General features: G+C 42.6%; 1 protein-coding gene across 8 annotated transcripts in view; it reads left to right on the top strand.

Moving 5' to 3' along the window:
* Positions 1-22,909, top strand: part of PLCB1 (phospholipase C beta 1) — a 1,208,816-nt gene that overhangs the window by 18,047 nt on the left and 1,167,860 nt on the right. For 2 of the 8 annotated variants that reach the window (XM_033937384.1, XM_033937381.1), the window contains exon 1: positions 1,662-2,183. The exons of the other annotated variants lie outside the window; for them this stretch is intronic. In XM_033937384.1, the coding sequence (XP_033793275.1) occupies positions 2,085-2,183 (99 nt within the window). In that variant the 5' untranslated portion in view covers positions 1,662-2,084. Of the gene's footprint in view, positions 1-1,661; positions 2,184-22,909 lie in introns of those variants that run through there. 8 annotated transcript variants of the gene reach the window in all.

Genomic DNA, 22,909 nt, shown 5'->3' with positions numbered 1-22,909 from the left:
TCCTATTTCCTCTCAGCTGTCTCCAAACTGAGGAGTAGAGGTCTGCGCAGGAACGGGGATCGCAGGAATCCCCCCCTTAACCCACGGGACTCCCACGGGGACCCCCCCTCTGGCCCACGGGACTCCCATGGGGATGGAAGGCTTTAGAAGCAGGGTTCATCCATATAATATAATGGACACGTCAGCCTTAGTAAAATAGGGGGGTTTATGAGTTAATTACCTGAACAGAAAACAAAAAAAGGGTTCCACCAAAGAGATTCCACAAGGAAAACAGCAGTGCAAACACAAAAGAAACTGTGGAATTGATGAAGTAATTGCTGATTTTTATGGGGACGGGCGGGAATGGAGGTAATTCCTTGCGGGGACGGCTGGGGACGGAGATGATCCTGACGGGGACAGGTGGGGACAGAGAGGATCCTGGTGGGGACGGGTGGGGACGGAGAGGATCCTGACGGGGATGGGTGGGGACGGAGAGGATCCTGGCGGGGACGGGCGGGGATGGGTGGAATTTCTCTACTGAGGAGCCCTAACCTGTGCAGGGGGAATTGTTCCATCCTCTGTCATTTTGATCAACCGTTCTCTGTACCTTTCCAAACTCCTATTTTGCTTTCAGATCTGCACCATTGCTTGGTTTCTACTTCTGCTTTATTTCCTTCAGGCACCCACATATGAATAGAACATTTTCCTGCTGAACTCTGCCTTTTGATCTAGCTAATGTATCCTCAAAGCTTTTGCTCTGGTAAGGCAGTTCTAAAACTCGTTCTTCCTTTTTAATATTTAACTTGTGTTTAAATAATAATAACTCCCTGTTAGCTTCAAGCTACTTATGCTTTGTGATTGTAAGAGATGCTTGTTGTTATTGGGAGTTATCACTCTTAATCCTAAAATGAGATAGATAGCACATTGCTGTCTTTAAAACTCAGGGTGCCGTATTGCACGGCAGAACAAAGACAATAAACCAATAACAACAACAACAACAAAAAACCCAGTCAATAAAATGGAAGTAAAGATCAACAATCCCAATGGTAGTGCATGGGAAACTAACAGAGTGATTGGACAGAAAACATGTGGGCTTATGCTGCACTGTCATATCTTTTGCGCCAGATAGAGGTTCAGTTTAAATAGAAATCCTGTAGTTGGAAGTTAAAGCAAAATTGCATTTTTTCAAGCTGCACTTTTTCAAACCTAATATCATTTGGAAAGGCCAGTTTTTCTGTAAATTACTCCCATCCTCTTACTATGCAACAGCAAACTCGCAATAAATCTTCTCTTAACCTGGATAATAGTGTTTCTAGTATTGATACTTTATAGATTTGATTCTAGTCTATGCTAATTCTCAGGGGTATGTTTCATAATGTTATCTTTAAATGAGTTAAAATATATATATATATATATATATATATATATATATATATATATATATATATATATATTTCGAATAGCGGAAGTCATCTTATTTCATGTTGCAGCGAGGTTTGGAAAAACTTTAAAGCGGAATTCGTTTTGCAAGAATTGACAGCAACCCCGCCGCACCGTAAAATCCACCAGGAGAGACGGCAAAAACTTCGAAAGCCGGAGAGACGGCGGGCGTAGAAGTGCAGTGCCGGCTCAGGACCTGCAGGCGTCGCTGCGCCCTGTGGGAAAGTTGCGCTCGGCGTTCGGGGAGGGACGCGAGGGGAGAAGGAGCCGGTGCGCCGGCGTATGTGTGTGTGTGTGCGCGCGTGACACTGTGTGGCTGCCGGCGTGCAGCGCTTGCCGTGGGAGGTGGACCGCGCGGAGGAGGACAAGGCGTGCAAAGATCGGCGCGACCTCCCCCCCCCCTCCCAACTCGCCTTTCCTCCTCCTCTTCATGCTTTTCTCACCCGGCGGTTTGTTTGGGATTTTTCTCCCCCCACCCCCAACCCCCGATCCACCGCATCTGTTTGGCTTCACGCCCTGCCTGCCAGCCAAGGAGCATCGGCCACCCCGGCGTGGGATCCCGCCGCAGTTTTAAGCAACGCGCTTGGACGATCTCTGGCATCGCTCGGTCCCCCCCCTCCCTCTTTCCTCTCGATCTGCCCGCTGTGAAGCATAAATGTGTGTAAATGGCAGGGGCACAGCCAGGGGTTCACGCGCTGCAGCTCAAACCCGTCTGCGTCTCTGACAATCTGAAGAAAGGCACCAAGTGCATTAAATGGGATGATGTAAGTATGCCCGTGTTTTTGTAGCGAAAAAGCCGCCACTTGAATCGGGGAGGGGGGGGGGGGTCCAAATCGATCTGCCTGCCATGAACTACAGATGTTGGCTGTTGAAAGAAGTGCGAGCCACCCGGCTGTTACCATCATGGTATGATGTCAAGCGTGCAGTGATGTTTGTTGCAAAACCTGGTGGGGCTTTTAAGGTCTGGCAATAATACAAGTGTTTCTCTGAAGCTTGCACGTTTATCATGGAAGGAGTCATTCTGATTTATTAGGGTTGTTTTTTTACTATTATTCTTATCTTAAAGTATGTTGGAGCGTGGGCACCAGCTCTTTGGGTTCCAGTGAGTGCTGAGCACCCCTGAAATTATGCAGGCTCCTTCACTGTATCTTGGAAAAGGATTATTTGCATTGTGGCTCTCCCCCTCCCTTCCCCCCAATTATGCATTGAGTACATTTTTAGGAAACAACAGAACTGTGGGCATTCTGACAGCTCTGGTTTTAAAATATGGTTTCCTTTATTTGATGAGATAAGTCAAAAATAAGTCTTTAGTGGGAATTCTCTCACACCGGAGATTTAACTAGGGATGATAAATTGTATGTGAACTAGCCAGACAGTAGTTGGAAGTCGGGAAGCTACAGGTTGGAGGAGACAGGAAGTACATTACAATGAGATTTTTTTTCTTCCCCCCCCCCCTGAGTTTGACAGCTACACTTTAGGACAACTGGTTGTATAGTTCTCAGGGAATATTCACGCTGATGGTAAAGTTTTGCCTGAGAAGGACAAGTGACAGAAACCTTTGCCTTTTGACAGTTGTTAGAGAGACCCGTTTGTATAGGCTGAATATTTCTGTCTCACAGATTCAGTCAGACAGTGCCGTCCATCACACTCGCAACCCAGGGCTAACCCCTCAGCTTTAAGCTCCTGACACAAATTGCTACTTTCCCGAAGTCTACAAAGGATGAACAGAGGGGCCGATGTACTGCAGGTGTGTCCCAGTTCTTGCTCCGGGACAAAGCTTTCTCTCAACATATCAGCCACGACCACCCTCCTCACCTTCCCGTCCTCCCATTATTTTTGGTGGAAAAACAATAGCACAGGCGTGTTATTGGGCCATAGGGATGTTAGTATTCCATTACAAAAGCCGAGGGAAAGTCATCGTCTTTCTTCCTTGGATCTAGCCATTTTCACATGCTCTGCAAAAGCTGCAGGGTTGTGTCTTGCAGTCATGGTGTACTCGAAATGGCCAGGCAAAAAGGTCACCATCCACACTCCCTTACTGGATCTATAAATACTAAATGGAACCAACTATAAACATGACCTGCTTCTGTTAGGGGCTTAAGAGTTATGGAGCAAGCCCAGAATGTGATTCTGCTTGGAAATATTATTAAACAGCATTGACTGCAACTTAACATAAAAATAGTAATGGTTAAAAATTCCCCTCCCCCTCAAAGACACATACCATGCCCAGTACTTTTAACATTGCGATTAAAAGTAATGGTCTAGGCTTAACTACTTTCATTTTCTGACTTAGCTGGAGAAGCAGGTCAATTTATGTGGCAGTCATAGGAGGCAAACTCTGTGGGTGCTCGAGCACCCCCAATATCGAACATACTCCTTGACTGTGTCCAGGTCATTTTCTTTGGGTTTAGCACTCCCAATCATTTTGAAAAGTTGACTCCTCTGGTGGCAGTAATGTCTAGGGATCGCTACCTGTTTTGCATTTTGTTTCCCATCCCTAAGTTTTATCTGACGGCTGGATTGTGCTTACACTGTAGTAGATGTCTCGCAAGCTAAACATATTTACTAGAGAATGACACGGTGACAAAATTCATCACCGTTCCCGTCCCCGCGGATAACCGCGGGAAATAAACCCATGTCATTTTCTAGTGTCTATTTCATCCTCTGTCCTTCTACATCAGCATTCTTCAAAGCAAAGCTTGTGGGTCAGTGGTTGTGGCCATTCATACTCTGATTCTTCCCTCTCTCCTTAAAGAATGACATGAAGATGGTTTCCCGCAGTTATCCACGGGGACGGGAACGGTGATGAATTTTGTCACCGTGTCATTCTCTAAATTACTTTTTACTGGTGGTCCTCTCGCTGTCCAAATCACACTTTGAAAATCTGACATTTTTAATCCTTTGGCTACTGTCTGTTTGAAGCTAGGGGACTGCAGGTTCAGAATAGTGTGGGTTTCAAGAGGTTTTCCTTAAGTCTGCACAATCATAGTTAACCTTCCCTTCTAACGTGTTCTGTGCTTCCATGCTTTCTAATGTTTCCTTCCTTCTAAGAGTTCCACTTCCTCAAATTGTGTCCAGACAGGGTTGCTCATTGAGTTTTGCACTCTGCATCAAACTGGTCAAAATTCTAACTTTAAGCTCTGGAATTTTTTTTTTATTTTTTTTTTTAAATTTATTTATTTATAAGATTTTCCATTTTAAATACAAGCATTACTTTTACACAATGCAACAGATCCAGTAATGATATTCAATGAAACTTATAAAGAAAAGTAATAATGTCTTATTTAGTCCACAATTTAAAGATCAAGAAAAGAAATAAACTTCTAAATAATAGTAACAGATTAACTAATTAAGGCCACGGCATTAGATTCCCGAATTACAGCCAGCTGGCAGGTCATACATCACTAGATATGGTTACCATTCTCTCTTTTGATCCAATAAATTCCAAAAGTTGTTTGGGCTCAAAGAAAAGAAAATTCTTATCTTGAAAAGATACATAACACTTTGCAGGAAATTTAACAAGAAATGTAGCCCCCAGAGCCAGGGTTCTTGACCTCAAGGACAAGAACTCCTTCCTACGTCTCTGGGTCCTCTGAGCTAAATCTGGAAAAACTCGAACACTCCAAAAACTTATCATATATATGATGAAAATACATGGAGAGTGATAGGGAATTTATTCTTCTAAGGCTAGAGTCAACAACATGGTAGTTCTATGGGTGACAACCTCAAGGGAGTTTTCCAGAAATGAAAACAAATTCATATCCATTGCTTTATCCACTGGGGTTTCTATAGGTGTGGATTCCGCTTGTGTTGTCTTTATATTCAAGTAGTAAGCTCTAACAATTGGAGGTAGATTTTCTGGTGGAATGGCTAAAGTCTCACAGAAATTAAGCTCTGGAATTTATTGCTGGAGCAAGTGGTAAAAACAGTTAATGTAGCCGAGTTTAAAAAAAAAAAAAAAAAGGGTATGGACAAATTCTTTGAGGTGAAAGCGCACAAACCTCTATTTTGTTAGATCTGGAGAAAGCAACTGCTTATCCCTGAGATTAAGTCACATGGGATCTTGCTACATTTTGGGAGTCTGCCAGATACTTGTGACCTAGTCTAGCTACTGTCGGAAACAGGATACTGGACTAGATGGACCCTTGGTCTGATCCAGCACAGAAATTCTCATGTTCTTATCTTAAAATAGAGCTGAGACCAAACCAACCTTTGGAGTTCACAATTAAGTAAAAATATCCATTTTTGTTGGTTAGTTATATTTATTTGTGAATGTGGTATCTCTGATTTTTGCTGTTCTGATTTTCCTCCTTACCAGTAGTTACATGTGAATCAAAGGGCAGGATCTGTTTCCTGTCAGATGCCATTCAGAGTTCCTGGAGCCATCTTGGATCGGCTTGGCTTCGCTGTCATAAAGCTGCCCGAGTCTTCCTCTGGCACTAATTCCTAAAGCAAAAGTTCTTTCTTTGGCATTTCTTTACAATAGTCTTATGAGAGTTTTTGCCGCTTTTTCTAGATAATAGCATCCATGAACTAAAGCAGCCAGTCAAATGCATTGAAGTCTAATGAAATGAATGGATGCCCTTTTCATCTCTGTTTCTGATGATAGGGTAGTGTCTTGTTAATTGATTTAGTAAGATAAGATTGTTTAACTTCTTTTTCTTAATGACCTTACTTATCAGTTTTGGTAAGCTGTCAAATACTGGCCATCTCTTGTATCATTATCCTTCTGCCCAGTTTAATACTCTACAAATGTATCCCAGATAAATGCCATCTAAGTCTCAGAAACAAGAAATAACATAGGGCAAGATTTGAACTTGTGGTCTGTGGAACTATAATAATACGGGTGTATGAGAGAATGCCTGCTCCCAAAGAATAAGAATCTCAACAGAAGCAGAACGAAGAAATGTACACTTCCCCCTCTGTATTCGCGGTTTCACCCATCGCGGTTTGTTTTTTGTTTGCAGGCTCCGCCCTTCCAAATTACATCAGAGGAAATCGCTTTACTTTCTTCACAGGAACAGGTTAGGTTATTCGCAGTTTTAGCATATTCTCTAGGGTTTTTAACAGAAAACCGTGAACAACATGTGAAAAGTTATTTGCGGTTTTTCAGTATTCGCTGAGTTGTTTTTCCTCTATCACCGCGAATACGGAAGGGGAAGTGTATAGATAGGCACGACCAGGGGCCGCTGAAAAGTTTTCAGCCCAACCAAGAAGAGAATAACGTGGAGCCATAAAATTTACAAGTTCTTCCACACTTTTCTTGATACTTTTCAGCGGCCCCTCGTATGTTAGGTGATGTCAAGCAAATTTCTGAATATTAGCAAACTAACCCCCCCCCCTTTACAAAAGCGTAGCGCGGTTTTTAGCGCCAGCCTTGGCGGTAACCGCTCTGATGCTCATAGGAATTCTATGAGCGCCGGAGTCGTTGTTAAAAACCGCGCTACGCTTTTGTAGAAATGAACGATGATTATTAAATGGCACTACGAAATGGACAGCCCTTTCTGGAAACGTCAATCGCTCCTCCTAAACTTACTTGCTCCACTTCATCACTGACGCTGAAACCGTGGATTGAAGACAAAGTTTTATTTTATTTTTCTTTCCAGCTTATGATTTATCTTTAATCTTATCTATTGTTTTGCCTTTTGTCTTTGTTTTGTTCTATTTCTATCATTTAAATTTCTCCAGAATTCTACTGTTCAACGGCTCCCCCTTCTGCTTCTATTCCTTTCTCTCCTCTCTTCTACCTTCCAAAGTATTTAGATCAATGCTGTCTTGTTATAATGTTTATTTTATTTTTATTTTTCCTCTAACTCTACTTTTCACTTCTCTGTTAGATTGTGAGCCTTCGGGACAGTAAGGGAATTTTTCAAGTACCTTTCTTATTTCTAATCTTAATGTATATTTTCTGTAAACCGCTTAGAACCTAACGGATGTAGCAGTATATAAGAAATAAATTACATTACATTACATTACAGTGAATAACAAGTGGGGAGTGTGAATGAAAGAAGGATCTTACTACTGGCATGGCAAATCATTCTGTTTTGTTTGTATTATTTTATTTGTAAGCTGTCCATCATCAGTATGTCTTTACTTGATGCCACATCTTTATTGTTGCCCATGAAAAGAAATTACTTTCCTGGGTATTGTAACTAATTGAAGAAACTGCACTGGTCACCAATGCAGCAAAGAATGCAGTATACGATTGTTGCGATTATACATCAGACCCTGTTATCAGGCTTCTCCAAATATCTTACAAGAATTTTTTTAGAAATTTATAAACCGAAAAGAGAGCTTGGCTCTGAAAATGGGATGAAATTAAGGACTCCTTTTATGAAGGTGCGTTAGGACTTTAACGCATGGAAAAGCGCGCGCTAGCCACTACCGCCGCCTCTTGAGTAGGCGGGGTAGGTAGTTTTTCGGCTAGCGCGCATGCTAAAAACGCAAGCGCACCTTTGTGAAAGAAGCCCTAAGTTTGGAGAGAAGAATGTTGACTGTGCGTGATACGATCGGAGCATCAATGGTATCTGTGGCTGGTGTACAATTATGGAATGCCCTGCCTGGCGTTTTGTGATTCTGTATTGGGAGGATAAATTATAAGAAAATGCTGAAAATGCAATTATTTGCCAGTGCCTTCCTATGCTAATGCTTATTCCTCTGATCATAACCTCTTTAGATTTCCCTGTCAGTAATGTATGTTTAAAGCATGTTTGTTTTTTTGAACTGATAGTATTAGACTTGTTTTGCATGCTAATGTGAATTGGTCCGGCTATCTACTTTAGAATCGATCATTTGATTTGACGTGAATGTGGTTTTGCCTTGATGTATTGATATTTTATATCGGGGGGGGGGGGGGGGGATGTCATGTCTATGATGTTGTCCAGACATGCCTACGTTATATGTGTAAAAATCGTAGGGAAACAAGATCTTATGTATGTGATTTGGAAACCGCCTGTATGCAGTATATACATTTTTAAATAAATAAATAATTTGGAATCTTACTTCTATTTATGGGTTTACAGTTAGGGGTTGTTTTTTTTTTTTCCCTTTTACTTGTTAAGAAACATGCTGTGTCTCTGTATTTCCTCTTATGTCTCCACTTACAGTGTATCTTTGAAAGACTACATCAAAAAATATTAAGAATGCATATCCTTTTTACAGTCTGATCACGTCACAGACCCACAAAACTGAATTCACCTTTTAAGGCTAAAACCCAACAATCACCTAATTCATTCTAGTGAAAGTTTACGTGTAAGCCTTTATTTGGCATCGTTGCTCAGAAGCAACATGTGTTTCCTATGACTCTTATGGGAGGATATCTGCATCTCCAAATGCCTGTTACTTGGCACTGTTATTCAAGTTCAGCATGAAGTTTTTTTGTTTATTTATCTCCCGCCCTTATCCAGGGTGAGTTAAGCACTTACATACAAAATATAAAATTACATATAACATATATGTATGTACATATGTACATATATGTATATATATGTAACATATATGTACATATAATATATATGTATATATATATGCATATAACATATATGTATAACATATATGTAATGTTCTACTGTTATTGTGATGTCTGTCGCATCAGCGACAGACATTACAACAGTCCAAACCATAGAATACATCAGTGACCAGGACCCTGCACTTAAGTCTCCAACATTATTCAATATTTCATGTCCACGTAAATTTCCTGTTTGTCCCTCCTGCCAGGCTTCTTGTAGGTTGTGATATAAAGCATTGCAACCTCTTTTTTTTTTTTTTTTTTTTTGCTGTGCTGAAGGAATCCTTGAAAAGGCAATTTTGTGAAAGTTACGTAAAGCAGCCGTTTCATCATCTGCCAATTAAAGGGTTAAGTTGCAGGAGGTTTAATTTGGGAGGTTAATTCTTCCCTCTCATCACATTTGAACCCTGTGATTCCAGCAACCTGGCCCACATACATTTGGCGGTGTGAGGAACACGTTTGTGCAGACTTCCATTCCTCCTTACTAGACTTTTATCATGTGTCTGCCGCAGTTTTGCAGTGTAAAACAAAAGTGATTAAGGAGGCCAATGGGATCAGTTCGGTTTTGTTTTTTGTTACTTGAAGGCTTTTTTTGAGTATCTGATGATGGAGCTGGCAATTTAGAAAACATCTGTGGCCACAGAGCCCTGCAGCTATTGGGCAGTAGCCAACTGATAAAGGCCAACCAGGAACAATAATTCCATATTAAACACTATTCAATATTTCATGTCACGTAAATTTCCCGTTTGTCCCTCCTGCCAGGCTTCTTGTAGAAACAGAGGGATTGAAATATAAAGCATTGCAACCTTTTATTTTCTTTTTGCTTTGCTGAAGGAATCCTTGAAAAAGGCAATCTTATGGAAATAGGTCAAGAAATGTCCCGAGGAGTTGTGTCACCAAAGTCTGCTTTCCTGCATTTGATTAGAAATTTATTTCTGAGCTCTCGCTGATTAGCCACGGACCCAGTCACATACAATTACTCAGGAATATTTGAACAGCCTGGATTCTCATTTCATTTTGCGAGCGAGAACAAGCAGGCTTACATTGAGAGTGATAAAATCCCAGTTACAGTTGGTTCCGGATACTTATCTCTTTGACAGCTTTGCCTGAAATAACTGACTGTTGGACACAGCGTTGTCTGAAGATTGACCTTATCACCACACCAGCTGAATTAGAACATTGCATTGTTCAGGGTGACTGTGTACTAATAATATAATAAAATTGCATTTCCTGTATTAATTCATAATACCTTTTGTCACTGCCCGTTGATTGGAATGAAATGAAATACAGTACAATAACCACGCTGTTCCAATGCTTAGGTCTAGTATAAAGTTGCTGGAGTGTAGAAGGTAAAGAGGAGTATATTTGGTTGTGCAATATTTTTTTTCATGCGCTATTTTCTGTACCATGGCAACAGGTGCATATAATGCAACAGGAGAAGCAGAGTACTGTTTCAAGCTCTGCTTACACAAGCTGCTGGAAGATGAACATTTTCAGATACACACTTTTAGCCAAATTAACAACATTCTGCTCCGTCGTCTGCTGTGCTGCATTTTGGGTTATATTTGTAATGCTTTTGTTGTTGTAAAAATGCTAGAGGGGGGGGGGGAAATATTGATTGCAAGATGTCTGGAGGAAAGAAAGTTTTGTGTACTCTTGCTCGGTTGGTCTTATTGCTGAATAGGTGATTGGCCGTGCCTGGTGCATTCTCTGAGGATATGAAAATTAAGGTCCATGTTTCAATGTAGTAAGCTGTTGAGATAAACGTTTCAATTGTGCACATCGCAGCTGCTGCATTAAAGAAAGGGGGGGGGGGTGGAAATGTGAACATGTAAATCAAATTGTGGCAGGTTATATTTTGTGAAAATTATCATGTTCCAGGACCTGATAGGGAACCTCATAGTGTGGGAGTCAGATTTGCAAGGTGTTATGTACTATAGCAATCATTTTGCGCGCACGATAATTCTTGCAGTGGTACAATTTTTGTATACAAACGGCATTTGCTTGTTGACAGTGATTTCTTGGTGTACTGCGAGCCACAGATGAATTATTTTCTGAGTGTGTTGCCCTGTCATCTCCTAAGGTCCAATTTGCAAAAAAAAAAATAAAAAAATGTTTGCACCATTATTTCTGGAAAAGAATAGAATATTGTTATATATTCTAGCTGCTATTCAGCAAGATTTATTCCTGATTTGATATTCTATACATACATAATTGTCTTGGGTACATTTGATTTTAATTTGAATCAATTAGAATTGTACTTTCTAACGATATGTGAGATATGACCTTATTTAGAGTTGCCTTGGAAACCACTAAGCTCTACAGCATTTGCTTAGCCTGTAATTATTTAGTAGAAGTATACATTTTCTTTCTTTTTCCATTTTTGCTCATGTGAATAGCTCCCAGAGCAGAAGAATGCATAATCTACTGACTGGTGGATTTTTTTATTTTTTTAATTTTTTTTATTCAAGGCTGATACATACCTGTGTCAACAATTGATATATGGGAAGCATGTGACTACTGGGGACTGGGATTTCTGGCTTTCTGCAACAGGAAGTATTTAAATGAATGGGGAATACAGTATATATATATATCAACGAACCCAGCAATCCATGTGGAATTAAAATAACACAGCAAACCTATGCTAAATGTCAAAAGTTCTCAACCCAGTTCTCTGACACACCTAGCTAGTAGGTTTTCAGAATAACCAGGATGAATATGCATGATAAATTTGCTTGTAATGTATGACTTCCACTGTATGCAGAGGAGGAGTGGCCTAGTGCCTTAGCACTCTTGAGGTTGCGAGTTCAGTCTCAGGGTTGCTCCCTATGAACCTGGACATTGCCTCACCCTCCATTGCCCCAGGTACTATAGTTAGATTGTGAGCCCTACCCCCTCCCAGCTAGGGAAAATGCTTAGAGTACCCGGTTACATCATTGTATTGTAAACCAATTTGATATCTGTAGAGCAGGAGTGTCCAACCTGCGGCCCGAGGGCCGTATGCAGCCCCATGAAATATTTTGTGTGGCCCCGGTCGAGGGCGATGCAGTGTTTTCCTCTGCTGCCCCCGGGTGTTTACCGTCTTGCCGGCTCCCTCCTCTGTCTTGCTGCAGCATTTGCGCATTTTTGCGGCCCCAGAAACATTTTTTTCAGCCAATGCGGCCCAGGGAAGCCAAAAGGTTGGACACCCCTGCTGTAGAGGAAAAACAGTACAGTATATCAAATAACCATAACTATCTTGTGCACGTTCATTGCCGTTATTTTGGCTAGGTTATATTTGTATATTTGGCTGGATGTGTCTCAAAGTCTGGGTTAATAGCCACCATAGGAGAAGAGTGTGGCGCAGTGGTTGGAGCTACAGCCTCGGCACTCTGAGGTTGTGGGTTCAAACCCTGTACTGCTCCTTGTGACCTCGGGCAAGTCACCTTTTTACAGAGGTGCGCTAGCGTTTTTAACGCAAGTACCGGATTAGTGCGCGCTAGCCGAAAATCTACTGCCCGCTCAAAAGGAGGTGGTATCGGCTAGCGTGTGCGGCAATTTAGCACGTGCTATTCCGCGCGTTAAGGCCCTAGCGCCCCTTTGTAAAAAGAGCCCTTAATCCTCCACTGCTCCAGGTACATTAGATAGACTGTGAGCCCACCAGGACAGGTAGGGAAAATGCTTGAAGTACCTGTATGTAAACCGCTTTGAGGGTGGCTGTAGAACTACAAAAAGGCAGTATACATATCCCTTTCCCCACTATTTTCTGTCTATATTATATAGTTTTGGTGCTTCTTGTTGTTAGTCCTAGTAACTTGATGAATTGCGGATCTAAAAAGAAATTGTTTTTGTGCGAGTCCAGAACAGTCCTCCAGCGTCATCCCCATGGTTGTATTCAACGTGGCCATCCATCCGATTGAAGGTCGCTCTCTTCGCCTGGTTCCTTCGATCTTCCCAAACATGATGTCCTCCTCCAGTGATCTCTCTCTTCTGATGGTGCGACCAAAAAGTGACGTAGCCGGTTTGATCTCTTCCAGAATCGATTTGTTAGTTCTTCTGGCGGTCCATGGCACACCTAAATTCCTTCTCCAGCACCAAAGCTCAAATGAGTCAATCTTCTTTCTGTTTTGTTTCTGTGGAGGGGCATAATAAAAACATATGTCTAAGTCCGATTTAGATGAGTCTATTAGAGAGCACAGAAACAGTGTGAAGAATACAAAAAAAAGAGATTAGAATAGAGGACACTTTTGGGTGAGCCAGTGACGAGTGCTGTCACACTGTACTGCAGGAATCAACAGCGGACAAATGGCATTCTGAGATTCCCCTTGTGTCTTTTAAAAATATTATAAGCTGATTCATAAGGCATGATATAAATTTAAATAATATTTTGAAATACCTTTAAGTCCGATTTGAACATATGGCGCTAGACACCCAAAGTCGGCATTTTTGAAAAATATGTCTTAAAAATTTTTTTTATCGAAAATCGTCTAGCTGGAAGTCCAGGCCATTGGGTCGCCCAGAACGACAGGACGTCTGCCTTTATACCACATTTTCAGCCAAAATTTCATCCAAGTCCCAAATGCTCAGAATAAGACCATTTGGATGTGGGGCCACCCAGACATGGCAACAGAACAGTGGGGCACCTTACAGTGTACTGCTGTGAACTTCACATAAAGGGTGTCACATAAACATCTCACCAGAACTCCCTTATAGGTTATGGTGAGCCCCCCCAAACCCACTATATCCACTTGTCTACAACTCCCTTATGGCTGCAGGTGGCACCTATATGGCTGTAGAGTGGGGTTTTGGTGGGCTCATATTTTCCACCATAAATGTGGTTAGAGTGGCTTATGTGACTTGCTACACTCCCGATTTTGATATTGATTTGGCTCGCCTCCGACTCCAACCTAAAGTAGCAGCGGTAAACAGGCTGCTGCTGACCTGCCCGCTGGGGCCTTCTCTCTGTCTTATCGCTGATGACATTACTGATGACATGGCAGAGGGAAACCCTGACGGGCAGGCCAGGAGCAGCCTGTTTACCGCTGCTACTTTAGGTTAGAGTCAGAGGAGAGCCAAATCGGCATTGAATCGAGGGTTAGGGGTGCAAATCATCATTGAATCTCGTCACGGTATTGGCAGCAATTCCCACACGCTCTGATATAGAAAGCAAGGTTGAAATTGTTGTCCAAATTTTACCCCAATAAGAAGCCACATAAGGACATTTAAACAGCATATGTTCCAATTGTATCCTTACATGACCAACAGAATTTTCCTTAGGATGTCTCTAGTTTTGATCATTTTAGGGGTCCTTTTATTAAGGTGCGCTAATCGATTTAGTGCATGCTAAAGATTAGTACTCGCTAAATGCTAAGATGCCCATAGGAATATAATGGATGTCTTAGCATTTAGCACGCACTAAATCGATTAGTGCACCTTAATAAAAGGACTCCTTAATCAGAGTCCATAGGGCCTTATGCATTAAGAAGGAAGATTGCATTAAACTTGCTGAGTGCAATGAAGTAGTTATTTTCCAAACTAATTTCCACTGAGACTCAAACTCCCAAGTTCCCTGTGTCCCTTTTAGAAGCCTTACATACTGTATATTCAAACGTTTATACTATTGGGCAGCTGCACCTTTACAGTTTAATAATGTAGAATAAAGCGATATGCAATCCAGTTGCCCCTCTTGTATCTTGATTTGAGGATTAGCTGCCTTTGACCTTGTCTTGCCTTTGGCCTTGTCGACCATGACATTCTGCTCAGATGTCTCGATTCTATTGGCATTTCTGGACAAGTACTAACCTGGGTTACAGGCTTCCTAAAAAAAACCGCACTTACCAAGTCCACAGCAACGGAACCTTTTCCCATTCCTGGTGTAATCCCTGCGGAGTTCCACAGGGCTCCCCTCTCTCTCCTTCTCTGTTCAATGTCTACATGGCACCATTGGGGCACATGTTATCCGATTTAAAATTGAAATCGTATATATATGCAGATGACATTACAATTATCATTCCCATAACCTCACTGATACAAGAGACAGAACAAGTCACCTCATCTATTCTCACTAAGGTAGTACAATGGACTACACAATTCAAACTAAAATTGAACCCAGAAATAACCAAGCTTTTCCTGGCGAGTCCCAACCACAAACTAACGAACACCTCCTTGAAATTAAACGGGTTAACTTACCCAGTCAACTCTACCATAAAATCCTTGGAGTCATCCTAGACCCCTTCATGACTTTTGAAGACCATACTAATGCTCAAGTTAAAAAATGCTTTGGTACCCTCTGGAAACTCTATGTTGACTTCCTCTCTTTTCGATTGCTGGTTCAATCTCTAATCTTAAACACCTTAGATTATTGCAATATCATATACTTGGGTTCCTTTAAGAAAACCATCAAACGACTAACCCCGCGCTACGTGCCAAGAACTAATGCCATCTCAATGCTGGCGTTTGCGTCTAGCGTGCGTCACGCTAAAACCACTAGCGCAGCTTAGTAAAAGGAGCCCTAAGTTTTCAATTGTTTCTTGAAAGACCTCAGGTTCTTACACAATCTCAAATAGCCTGGCAATCCATTCCACAAATGTGAACCTCTACTGAAATAGCTGTTGCTTGTATTCTCTTTTAATATGTTTTCCCCCAAGTGCCTCAGTTGATAATCATATTGCTGACTGTGACCTCAATGATCTATATTTTATTTATTTATTTATTTATTTGGTTTTATATCGTATCCTCCTAGGGGGAGCTCTGAACGAGTTACAGGTTTACATATATAACAAAGCATGGTAAAACATAACATGACAAACATGATATGTAATACAAAGTATTATATACACAAGCATAGCATGGCAAACAAAGTATTATATACACAAGCATAGCATGGCAAACATTGTATTATATATGGTGAAAATATATATCATATATAATAAAATGGTAAGCGCGCATGCGCACTCGTGCCACGTGTTCCCTGATCTGTCACGCTGTGGCAGCACGAGTGCGCATGCGCTAGATGGCGCGGCGTGAGGGACCGGCACTTTGGAAGGAGAGCAGGCCCGGGATTCGGCAGAGGGCAGACGCCCAAAAGGCCTCGGAACAATGGAAGACGGACAAGGGGGGGGAGAGGCGCTCGCCCCATCCGCTGCAGCCTAGCAACTCAGACCACAACCTTCCCCCCTCAACCACCTATGCCGGCTCAGGCTCCCACCGCAGTGGAGGGAGAAAAAAGCCTATGACCCCCCTCTTCCCTTCCCTCTCTTCACGGTTTGTCTCCAGCGCCTCTTTGCTCTCCGCTCACCTCTCTTTCGTTGACTCCGAGAGGGCCGCAGTGCGGCCGTGTGGAAGGAGGGTGGGGGAGCGAATGGTACGGTCGGATGGGAAGGGAAGTACTTTAGTCCATGGGTTGCGAAGGGAGCGACACTCCGTGGTTTGACCGGGCAGGTTGGTTGGCGTGTACGGGAGGGGTGGGGGAGGGCCGGCCAGGGACTTCTGCTAACGGGGAGTTGAATGAGAGACGCGGACAGGGCAAACACTAAAGAGAATGAGCAGCAGGCTCACAGGCGCGATCGTAGTGTGCTGTGGTTTTTTTTTTTGAGTGAAGGATGTTGCAAATAGGAGCCAGGCTGTGCATGCTGAGCACCCGACTAACGCGCAAGTGGGGTTCCCCCCCCCCACACACACACACTGTGCCTAGGAAGGAGTCATTTGTATTGTGTTTAGCGCCCTCATTTATTTTGAAAGGTCAGTTTGCGTGCCTCATCCGAGTCTAAAAGCAAACTGCAGACATGACAGGACCCAGAGGAAATAAGTGAGACCCCCCTCCAAAAGTGCCTTGCAGCGCTAATTCAAAGGGAGGGCCTGTTAATGCCATTTACGCAGACAGAGGGGGCAGTAAAAGGGAGGCGTACTGCTGGACAGGGGGAGCAGGAAAGAAGGGTTGATGGAAAGGGGAAGAGGTGCTGATGGACAGGGAGGGGCAGAAAAAGGAAGGGAGGCATGGATAGGGGGAGGTAAAACAAAGGGAGAAGGGCAGCTGCTGGATAAGGGGAGCAGTGAAGGGGTGGAGGTGGACACAGGGGAGGTAAAAGGAAGGGAGAATGGCCAGGGGGAGCAGGCAAGTGGTGGTGGTGGACAGCCAAGGAAAAAAAAAAGACAGAAATACAGAGAGAAAAAGAAATAAAGACAGACACACACACATATATTCTAGCACCTGTTAATGTAACGGGCTATAAGACTAGTATATATATATACTAGCTGATTACCCGGCGTTGCCCGGATATTTATTTATCCCAAAATGTCCAACCCCCTACATGTCCCATCCCCACATGTCCCAACCCCCTACCCTCCACATGTCCCAAAGGAATGTCCCTCTCTTTGGGGCTGAACTTAGACTTAAACGGCATTGGGAGTGTCGGTATTCATCTCTGCGAGCCCGAAAACTATGGGTAGGACATTAATATCTGTCGCTTTTGATAATTTTAACATATCACCCCATTCCCACCCCCACAGTATTTTACCCCGTCCCACCTGCACAATATTTTTCCCCAGATAGTAAGTCATATGTGTACCAAGTTTGGTTGAAATCTCTCCATGTGTTTCAGAGTTATGCTGAGTATTCATCTGTGAGCCCGAAAACACTATGGGGTAGATACTAAAATCTGTCATTTTCAATCATTTTTACATATCCCCCCCTTCCCACCCCCACAGTGTTTGTCCTCAGATAGTAAGTAAAGTGTATGTCAAGTTTGGTTGAAATCTGTCCATGCATTGAAGAGTTATGCTGGAACATACATACATACATACACACACACACATATATTCAGATTATAATGTGAAATATTTGACAAAATGAATACAATACAACTAACGCAAAACTTGATTATAAACAACATTTTTAGTTTCACCTCCAGGAGCAAGAACATATAAATTCTTGGGTGAACCCACCCTTGAGCAAGCAACATAGAGTTGTGGGCCGTGAGACCCCCAGAACATATCACCCCAGGTAGTGAGGGATCTGCATACCAAGTTTCGTTCAAATCGGTCAAGCCGTTTTTGCGTGATCGCGGCACATACACACACACATACATACATACCTCCGATTTTATATATATAGATATATATATAATCTCTTTCTTTATATCTATCTATCTATCCACTTGGTTTGCAAATGTTTTGCAAGACAAGCAAAACATTTTATTAAATTTTAACTTGATATACAAGAATTGTTTTGTAATACAAATACATACAGTATACACACATCCCAACTGAGCCAATGGTTCTCTCTTTGACACTACAAGAGGGTAGTGAACTGTTTTAAACAAGCAATACAAGTACATACAATATACACGCGTCACATCATCACAGTTGAGCCGATGGTTCTTCTCTCTCTGACGCTGAAGGAGTGTAGTGACTGTTCTAAATGAGCGGGGTCTTGCAATATATATATAGTGGCAGGGAAGACTCTGTGGGGGATGGGAGGCCAACAGGACACACAGTAGCAGAAGATTTAACCCACAGTTTTGTACAACCACAGCTCAGAAGTACACCTAAAGCTGTGCCTAAAAGGGGATTAGTGCCAGAATCCACTGCACAATCCAGGGTTAAACCGGCGGGTACCTGTTCGTCACTTCCCAAGGTTCACAAATAAGCCTGTCGGTGCTCAGGCAAAACTTCCCAAAGAAAAATGCCAAAGCACCCAGAGAGTGAGGAAATTTTATGGGAGAGAGTTCCAGGGGTCTGAACCTGCTGAATATATGGAAGTGCAGGGGTAGTGAAAGAAACGGTTATGAAATGTTTGAAATGGACACAGTTTGAGAGGGTTTAAAGTACTGCTCTTGAAAACTGAAACAAAAGTTATGTGCAGAACTTGTGCTAGCCAAAATAGAGTTTTGAAGGTTGGGGAAGAAAACTGCTTAAAGTTTACCTAGAAGCCAGCTCTGGCAGAACTGCTAGTCAAGACAAGCAGGGCTGTGCAAACAGGTGGAAGCTGGTTGGCAATTAAGGAGTATACTGTTGGAAGTTACTCACGTAAAGAAGATCTATGGGATAAAATTATATCTTCGGGTGGGATCAAAAGCAGATCAAAGGGCAGACAAACCCATAAGCTGGTTTTTAAAACCAGTGCAGTACTTCGGTGAGCAGTGGCAATTGAGAGAGCCGGCAGCATTTATATGCTAAAGCAAGATTCCAGTGAGTGTGTGGCGCAGTGGTTAAAGCTTCAGCCTCAGCACCCTGGGGTTGTGGGTTCAAACCCACGCTGCTCCTTGTGACACTGGGCAAGTCACTTAATCCCCCCATTGCCCCAGGTACATTAGGTAGATTGTGAGCCCACAGGGACAGACAGAGAAAAGTGCTTGAGTACCTAAATAAATTAATGTAAACCGTTCTGAGCTCCCCTGTGAGAATGGTATAGAAAATTGAATACCACATAAAAAATAAAAAGGCAGAGCTGAGGCAGGAGGTCAAATTCTGGCCAGGACTTGTGGTAGCTAAAATCCATAAACTTTTGGGAGAGAATATGTTCCTGTTTGGGTGGGGAGGGGGGAATTGTAAAACCAGTGATATTTTTGCTATGAACTATTTTGTTTAAAATTGAATGCACAAGTTTGCTTAAAGGGGTCCTGTATTTTTGCGTTGAACCTTTTGGGTTATGCTGCAAAAGAGAAGGTGAATAAACTATTTTGCTTATTCAGTTGAAGTCCTAATTCCACCAACTCCACCGCTCAGTCCAGAAGCAGTGACTGGGTCAACCCAGTTAGGCACCTGCCCGGCCACACACAAGAACGCAGTTACGGCTTCATTTGATTTCACTGAGCAGTATTTCCAGTGGCATAGACTCCTACACTTCTGTAGCAGATTCAGGAATGATGCATTGCCACATTAATAACAGTGTGTGGTTGTGCTTGCTGTACCTTAGAGGGATCACTGGACAGTTGGCCCTTTTGTCAACTGGGAACAGAAGTAAGCAGCAAAAATCTTAAAATCTACAAGTTCTGAGTTACATACAAACCGACTTAAGAACAGCTTTAGACGTAACTCTTTCATAAATGTAGCATGGCAAACATAGCATGGTAATGACTTCAGAAAAGTGAAGACAGTAATGTGCTCAAAAAAGTATACGCAATAAAAATGAACACAAAAATGGAATAGAAATAGATATTAACTATGGAGGGGAAAATTCCTCAAATGTCCCCATGCCCAAAGCTCATGGCTTGGTTCAAAGGCACCTATGGGGGCAAGGGTATTATGGGTCAAAAACCCCTCCTTTTTTGTCTAACATGTAAATAGTGAAAAAAAAATTCTGTGATTAATAATATTCACCTAATGCACAACCGCATTAACCAAACAGCCACATAATTCAAAAGAGCTGTGCTTTAAAAATTTCAAAAGCAGCCAAAAAGCGTGCAAGAAAATTCAAAGATAGGCAATTTCTATATAGTCCAGCAAAATGCAAACTTCAACCAGCAAGATGTAAAAGAAGGCACTTATCTGAAATCCCTACAGTGGCCATAACCGTTTCACTTGTTAGCTTCTTCAGGGGATTACATGTTGAAAGCTCAACCACAAAAACCACTGGTAGAAAAAAAAACAAAAACCCGCAGCTTGAAAGCAGGAGATGAGACTTGCATACAGCGCCAAAGGTTCGTATTAGTCCTCTTTACTGGCTTGTGGAGACACGTTCACAGGTGGGGAATGAGTCTGAATGCATGGGAGAAAAAGGTGGCAGTATGACAAAATGTGGGGAAGCATTGCATGACAAAAACATGGTGACTTGGTCTGGTAAAGCATTATATGATGAACAGTATCAAGTGTGACAGTTCATGGTATGGTGCTCAAAGCTCATCAGCGTTTGAGATTCTTGACAGCAAAGAGCTGGTACTCTTCTTAAGGTTTGGGGTTTGGGAATTTGGGTAGGTGTACTCTCAGAGATCCAAGGGAAGAGGTGGGTTTTTATTGCCTTCCTAAAGTTCAGTAGACCATCTAATGACCATATGCGGGTAAGTACTGTAGTTCGTTCCAGAGGTGTGGTAGGTAATGGGAGTATGGTCTTTTTGTGCAGCCTCAAAGCGGAGGGCGCGCATTGTCAATTTTCTTCTTGCAAGTGTAGCGGTCGATTTGGGGTGTAGGGTAGTAGTTTGTTAGCCATATAGGTTGGTACCATGTCATGGAAGAGTTTGTAGGCCATTACTTTGCCATATGCATTGTTTGTCGATCGGCAGCCAGTGGGCAGCACGCAGCGCTGGATTTTCTTCACACAAGACCATCTTTGTTTACAGCAGGGGTTTTCTACCCACTCAGAACACATCTACTCAGTCAGATTTTCAGGATATCCACAATCAACATGAATGAGACAGATTTGCAGAGAATGGAGGTAGTGGGACAGGCATGTGGGATCTCTTAGGGAGAGGAGGTGATGGTGGATGCTGCAGATGGGCACTCTGGATACACCATTTGGCCTTTATCGATTTGTCATGTTTCTATGCATATTAATTGTGGATATCCTCGCTGGCTGAGTGTCCCAAGGGCTGGGTTGAGAGCTCCTGATTTAGAGGTACTACAGTCTTTTTACAGTGCACTATTTCCCAAATGGTGTGCCATGACTTGTGGTGTGTTAATGCACCTTTGAAACTCCATCATTTGGACAAGTGAGATTGGTAGAATATAGAGAATCGATTTTCATTAAGACAGCTCCTAAAATGTAGATTTCTCTTTCATAGTAATTTCACCAGGCTGAATCCATATTTGCCTTTAGGAAACAGCTAAAATCATTTCTTATTCAGCAGTCTATTAATTGATTTAAATATGTTTCTTTATTATGTAATTTTTGTTATTGGAGAGCATTGGGTTTTGTCTTTTACCCCCCCAACTCCCCGAAGCCGCTTTAGGCTTTTTTTAATCGCCCGCTGCAGTGGTAAAAGTTCCAACGCTCATAGAATTCCTGTGAGCGTCAGAGCTAAGACCATTGTGGCCGGTGATTAAAAAAAAAGCCTAATGTGTAACTGGTTTTCTCTGACTCAATAAAAATATTACAAAAAAAAAAAAAGGTGGCCTTAATTTTATTATGAATATTATGATGTAAGCCACTCAGAACTGTAGATGATGCAGGATATCAATTATCTTAAATGAATACATTTGGTTCATTAGTGTGCCTTAAAACGTTTGGGCCCATATTCTGTAAATAGAGCCTTAACTTAGGTGCCGGTAGACACCCTACTAGTGTCTAAGTGAAAAAATGTCATTTCAATGATGTTTTAAAATGATTTTCCAGGCACCTACCAATGCCTAAAAAAAGATGCCAGAATTGTGGCATAGTAAAGGTGGGGTGGTGGGGGGGAGGGGGCAGTCCGGTTTAGGGCGCCAGCACCTGTTCTCTCTACCCCCTACTTCACCACTTCCTCTCACTACCGCACGCCACTTCCCTTCCCCTGTACCTTTTTATCTTTTGCAGCGTGAGCAACAACCCCAGTCTGCTGCTCATGCCAGCGTTAGTCAGCTCTTCTTATGACATCACTTCCTGGACCCACACCTAGGAAGTGACGTCAAGAGGAAGAGCCAACGCTGGTGCAAGCAGCAGGTGGGGGTTGCTGCCCACGCCGTGAATGCTAAAAAGGTATTGGGGAGGAAAGGGGCGCCGGCACGCGGCAGGAGGGGGTGGGTAAGGAGCGGATGGGGGAGCGGAGAAGAGGGTGGAAGAGGAGCGCCACCTCCCAGGGGTGCCTCTCACTTTCGCCATGCCACTGCTCTGGAGGCACCTACTGGTGCCTAATACCACTCTAGGCATGGATAATGGCAGTAGTGGCACTGGCCGCTGGTAGGCACTTCCGAGAGACATGATTCAGTCAAAAGTAGGTGGCCGAAATGTAGGCCTTGAAAACCCTAGCCTACATTTCTGGTGTCTATTTTTGCTGGAGGTGTGATTCTCTAAATGTTACAAATAACAATTTTAGAGATAGGGGGTTGCAGGTATCATTAGTGTTCTACCTAATGATACCTGCAATCTACTTT

This window comes from Geotrypetes seraphini, chromosome 3 (assembly GCF_902459505.1).
Source record: "Geotrypetes seraphini chromosome 3, aGeoSer1.1, whole genome shotgun sequence".
NCBI lineage: Eukaryota > Metazoa > Chordata > Amphibia > Gymnophiona > Dermophiidae > Geotrypetes > Geotrypetes seraphini.
This window is presented reverse-complemented; position numbering and strand designations above follow the sequence as displayed.